The sequence below is a fragment of the Pinus tabuliformis genome, chromosome X (assembly GCF_031772625.1).
Source record: "Pinus tabuliformis cultivar Carrire ecotype Pingquan chromosome X, CPIR1, whole genome shotgun sequence".
Lineage (NCBI taxonomy): Eukaryota > Viridiplantae > Streptophyta > Pinopsida > Pinales > Pinaceae > Pinus > Pinus tabuliformis.
Window position 1 is genome coordinate 329,997,735 of NC_142308.1, and position 6,000 is coordinate 330,003,734.

At 39.1% G+C, this 6,000-nt stretch overlaps 1 protein-coding gene across 1 annotated transcript in view; it reads left to right on the forward strand.

The window, feature by feature from the left end:
- LOC149139794 (serine/threonine-protein kinase RUNKEL-like) overlaps window positions 1–4,876 on the forward strand; it is a 73,536-nt gene extending 68,660 nt beyond the window's left edge. The window contains exons 5-10 of the mRNA XM_089448978.1: window positions 61–122; window positions 208–286; window positions 437–496; window positions 667–2,418; window positions 2,588–3,457; window positions 3,568–4,876. Coding sequence (XP_089305104.1) covers window positions 61–122; window positions 208–286; window positions 437–496; window positions 667–2,418; window positions 2,588–3,457; window positions 3,568–4,710 — 3,966 coding nt within the window. The 3' untranslated portion in view covers window positions 4,711–4,876. The remainder of the gene's footprint in view (window positions 1–60; window positions 123–207; window positions 287–436; window positions 497–666; window positions 2,419–2,587; window positions 3,458–3,567) is intronic.
- The last annotated feature ends 1,124 nt before the right edge of the window (window positions 4,877–6,000 follow it).

Genomic DNA, 6,000 nt, shown 5'->3' on the forward strand with positions numbered 1-6,000 from the left:
AGTAGTGTTTTGTTTGGTTTTAAGTCAGAATAACGTGGTTTTACACCTTATGCAATGCAGGATAGCCAACTTCCAGAGGAGTCTATACATGATTTTGCACGTGACCTCGTACATGCTTTGCAGTAATGTACAACAACCTTGCATCCAACATAACCTTTTGGCAGATTCTTACTGAAATTACTGATGTTGATTTTTACTGGTATTCAGGTTTTTGCATTCAAAGGGTGTGATATACTGTGATCTGAAGCCCTCCAATATTTTACTCGATGAAAATGGACGTCTTAAGGCAATTCCCTTCCACTTGTTATTTTCTTTTTGAAACTACGTCAGTGTTCATTCATATTTTCAGTTTATAGAAGATTATATCTTTTTGATTCCCAGGTCTAATTAACATAATGTGGTTTGCAATGCATGCATGATGCTGTGCATGTTTTAGCTTTGTGATTTTGGATTGGCAAGACGACTTAGTGATATTTCAAAAAGTTCCATTTCTCAGGTCAGCTTCAATGGTCCATCTTATTGTATTGCTTTGTAACTTTCCATAAAAGAGAACAGGGACGCTATAATAGAAACAAAATAATCCTTTCCAATCAGCCTTTATGGTATATTACACAATAGATGCTTTTCTCTAAAGTTCATATTGACACATTTTTGTTGTTTGTGCAGTTGCCACAAGCAAAACGAGGTACACCTTGTTACATGGCCCCCGAACTGTTTCAGGAAGGAGGTGTACATTCTTTTGCATCAGACCTTTGGGCACTTGGTTGTGTCTTGTATGAATGCTATGCTGGAAGACCACCATTTGTTGCTAATGAGTTCACTCAGCTCGTGAAATCTATAATATCCGATTCAACACCACCACTACGAAGTAATGCAAGCAAAGAGTTTCTTGACTTGGTGAATCGTTTACTGGTGAAGGATCCAGCTGAGAGAATGCACTGGCCTGAGCTACGAGAGCATGTTTTCTGGAAATCAACAGTCAAAGCATTACCGTTACCTCAACAACCAGCTTTTAATAATCTACTCCAGTTGTATTCAAAGTCTGTTCCCCCTGAAAGGTGTCAAAGAAATGCAGAAAACACTCTCTCTGATAGAGCTCAAGGTGTGAAAAACACCAAACCTGGTTTACATGGAGCTCAAAAGCAAAATGAAAATGAAACGTGCCCAGCAAAAGGATTCTCAACTCCTACTAAAGGCACCCTAAATTTGGAAAATAATCAAAATCACCACATAAAAGGCTCAACTGGGGTCACTAAAGGACCACCGCTGAAAGAGTCTTCTGCCAAAATAAATGCAGGAGTAAATTTGCTTAGGCTATCAAAGATAGTTAAAACTAACCTACAGAGGGAGAATGAGGGTGAAAATTACAGGAAGCCTTTAACAAAAGACTGTGGAAATGATACTGATGTCAAAATAGAGAATAATGACCTGGAATTAGATTTTGCTGAAAATGCTGAAACTGATGCACACGAAGAGAGTGATGTGTCTGAAAACTCAGTTTCTGTGACCCCTGTTTCTGAAGGTAAGACACCAACACGAGCCCGATCAGCTAATGTATTGCCAGATAGACATGAACAAGAAGAAAATCATGCCAATATGGTGTCACCCAACCTCTTACAGGATAGTGATGGCAATGAATCTGACTCTTCAAAAGCTGTTGAAGAATGCACAAACTTGCAACAACGGGAAGTTGCAGCAACGCCTCCTTACGTTGGTCTTCAAAGAAGAGCTCAACGTCCTGCAGATTTTGCCGATGAGATGGGTAAAGGGGTCTCTGTATCTCCGGCTAGTGCAGATCCTTCCAAAGTATATGTGAATCTTTCACAGGCTCTTTGGCACCCGTCTGATTTGTCTGTTAGACCAATCATGCTCAGCAGGAAAAGTGATAAGGCTATTGAACATGTTCTTGATGTACGCATGCTTCCATTTGATGCTCTCTCTGCTTCTGACTTCTTGAAACTCTCATCAGATCAGATAGAAGCATTTATTAGTCGTATCGTTACCAGTGTCAATGGCAACACAACTCTCGGTGAAAAGCAGAATGCCCTGAGATACCTGGAGACCCTAAGCAGCAATGTTGACGCAGCCAATATTTTAATCAATGGTCCAGTAATGCCAATGCTTGTTAAGATGCTGAGGATATCAAAAGTTTCTGCTTTGCGTGTTCAGCTTGTTTGTGTGATGGGTTTGTTGATTCGACATGCAACTCTTATTGAAGACGAAGTGGCGAGTACTGGAATAATATCAGTGCTAACTGATGGTCTTCGAGATAAGCAGGAAAAGGTGAGAAGATTTGCCATGGCAGCACTAGGCGAACTTCTGTTCTACATCTCCACTCAAAGTGAGAATTCTCCAAGAGCTGCTGTTGGTCAGGAAAGTCCAGCAAAAGATGGGCGGGCATCATCATCTACCTGGCAGGTTAGATGCTTAAACCTTTTAGGATGTTTAAATATTCTGATAGACTTGCTGATGCAGTTTTGTTTGATGGAATTCTTGGCCTGATTGAATTAACTGCATGTGTTTTTTAAGTTTTAAATTCAGATGTACTAGCTTCAAACATTATTTAGACACTGCGTACCTGTGACAGGTTCCCAGTGCATTGATTGGCTTGATATCATCTATTTTACGTAAAGGTGAGGATGATGCAACTCAGCTATATGCATTGAAAACAATTGAAAATATTGCTAGCCAAGGTGGTGATTGGGCTGTACGCTTTGCTAGCAATGAAGTGATTGGTAACCTATGTTACATATTCAAAGCCCCAGGGAAACACGAAAGTCTACGTTTAACAGCTGGTTCTTGTCTGGTACGTCTTGTACGGTTTAGTCCTCCGTATATTCAGTTGGTTCTGGAAAAGTTGACATTTAAGGAACTTGTGGCTGGCATAGGCAAGGGAAATCAAAAGGAGCAACAAATCAATATAAATCTTATTAATATGGCTCTGCTTGGGAGCAATATGATCAGCAATATGGGAAAGCATATTCTTTCTCTTCTAGAAGAGAAGACCCTTGTTCCCAGTCTTGTGTCACTGTTGGAACAGGCCGCTGAAGTGCTTCGCGGCAAAGCATTTGTATGTGCAGCTCTTCTTTGTAAAACTAATCGTAGGTGGTTACCTTCGCTTTGCAATGCAAAAGTGCTACCTGCGATGGAAAGATTGACCAAGGAAAAGGACTTGTATGTGCAACAATGTATGGAAGCTCTTGTACAGACAGTGGTTGGTGTTGTGCCAGGGATACTGGATAGCATTAGCACTGATATTCAGCACCTGTCTAGTGGCAAGCGCTCAGTGCCCGCTACCCCACACTCAGGTCGGGCTCAGTCCAGAAGCAATATCCATCTTTTCCCTGTTGTGTTCCATCTTTTTAACAGTCCAGTCTTCAAGCAGAGGATTGTCAGTGGTCAAGTGTTGCAGCAACTTGCACTATTTATGAAACTTTTGGAGACTGCATCCTTCCAGGTAGAATATAAGAAAAGTTTGTCCTTTTCCAAACTGGCAAGTTCTGTTTGCAATTAAATTGTTATGTTTGTCTCATTTAACCTTCTTATTTTACATTTCTAATGATACAGGGCAGAGATGATTTTCTTTCAACTCTTCTCCGCATACTTGAATTGGTTGGGCAAGAGTCAACAATTCTGCTTGAATTTGCTGATATATTTATCAGTCAAGTTCTTCCGAGCCTTTCCATATTATACAAAAACAATACAGATGGAGATGCACGCTTCTTATGTCTGAAAATTTTGTTTGATGTACTTGTTGTGTTTCTAGAAAATATATCTGATTCTCCATCAAATCAGAATGACACAAGAGCCAAGGATCTGAAATCAATTTCTGAAAAATACTTTTTGCCTCTATATCCTACACTTATTGAGGATGAGGATCCAATTCCTATGTATGCTCAGAAGCTCCTGGTTATGCTTCTGGATTTGAAATGCCTCAGGATCACAGACATTCTTCAACTTAAACTGGTGTCACAGTTCTTTGAATTTCTTCATGAAGACCTGTCTGATGCAAATGTTAATAATATCAGGCTTTGTGTTCTTTTGGCATCTGCTCCTGAAGTGGAGACTGGGATCCTTTCAGAGTTGAAAGTGGTGAAGAGAATTGGTGCTTTACTTGAGTTTGTACATGCCAGAGAGATGGAAGACTTTTTGGAACCAACCTTATCTTTATGCCGGTTTTTCCTACTACGCAGCAGTGGAAAAGAAAAACTTGGTGGTATGGCAGGAATACATAGCAATGATATTATAAAACTAGGCAATATGAATGATCCGGGGGAAGCCGGTAGAGATATTAGAGACTTTGGAAGTTATATTAGTGTATTTTTGGAGCTATGTGGATATCATGAATGTCAAATTGCAAACTTAGCTGCAGAGTGTTTAATTCTTTTTACTAATGCAGCATCAAAAGAAGCAGCCATGAATTTGTTCTCAAATCTTTCATTGCTTGGAAGGGTTTTAGAGTTGCTTTCTCTCCGGCAAAACCCATCGGTTTCTGCTCAATTGCAGCGGCGCCTTCTGTATGCCTTATATGTTTCATGTAAAGAGCAGCGCTCTGCTCAATTAAATTCAGCAATGCCATCAGTTGCAATTTCAGACATAGCAAGAATTGAGGCCATTGTATCTAACCTTGGCAATTCAAGCAACCCAAAAGTTGCAGAGGCTGCTTTGGATGTGGTCTTGGAATTACAGTTACTGCATCACGGGACATAACATCAAAGGGATGTATAGTATATGAAAAAGATACATTAGAAGGTATGGGGTCCTGTACTAGTTTTGGATTCTTATCAACTTAGGCGTTGGCTTTCTTTCTGTACCATTGAATATTCTTCCTAAATTCTAGAAATTGAAGTCAGAAAAGGCTTCTGTATGCAAATCAGCTTGTGCTTGTCTGGCACTCACCGAGTCTATACTGTGTTGAGATTTTGCAGCCTTATTTTAAATATTGGTTAGAATAATGGAACAAGTATACGCTACGCATCTAGAAAGTAGTTAGCTATCTTAGTTAGATTAATGGGTCAATTTATATTAAGAAAGTAATAAGTTGTATCGCTAAGTTAATTTGGATAGCATTGACCGCTATACGATAATTATGGTAAATTAAGAGGTCATACAGGAAATATATATTAATGGCACGCACGGAAGTCTTGAAATTGATTTAATAATGCTTCGTTTTTAGATGACAAATGTAAACCTGATTGGAATCTTGAGGACCTTTGAGTTGCCGAGCCTACTTTAAATGCAGTATTTGATGTCATTATGCCTATGCACTGCTCCCCATAATTTCCAGAATGGGGCTGCGAACCTGCAAAATTTGGTCCCTTCAATTGGAATTCACCTATGTTGCATTGGCTTTCCGGACAGGGGTACCGTTCCCTGGACGGCTAGAGGCACCCCAAAGTTTTCAGAGGACATATATATATATATATATTAGATTTTCTTATAAACATTTTTACCTGCCTCATTTTGTAGGGATAATAAGTTTTGTTACATTTGGATTATGCACAGCTGTTACATTTGCCAATTCTGAAATTTGAGTAATTTAAAAATTGGCCAAGTGACACTTCATTATTACCCGCTATATATGACCAATATACAGTGTAGCTTTAAGAAAACTTTTAAACATTTTTAATTTGCAATAATGTAGAGAACCGTCTCTGTTGCACGTTTTCATCCTCAAATTTACTGTTAATGATGGTTATGTTAAAAGGGAAAGGGCATTCTCTTCTCAATGTATAACCTTGTAGCTGTGTTGAAAATCACTATTAAAGTTCTTTAAAGAGATGATATTCTTATTGCAGATTAAAAGGGTGTTTGATTAAGAATTTATTAAAACATCTAGTAACTAATTCAAATTACTACTATTTGATTGCTTTCACAATGTTTGAGATTGGGATGGTGGAAGCATTGGACTGAAATGACTCCTGGAACAAGGTTACATGAGAGGCCCCTCTCTCGCTCTCGTTCTAGCTCCCAAATCTGCACTCCCAAAAAAAAAATGCT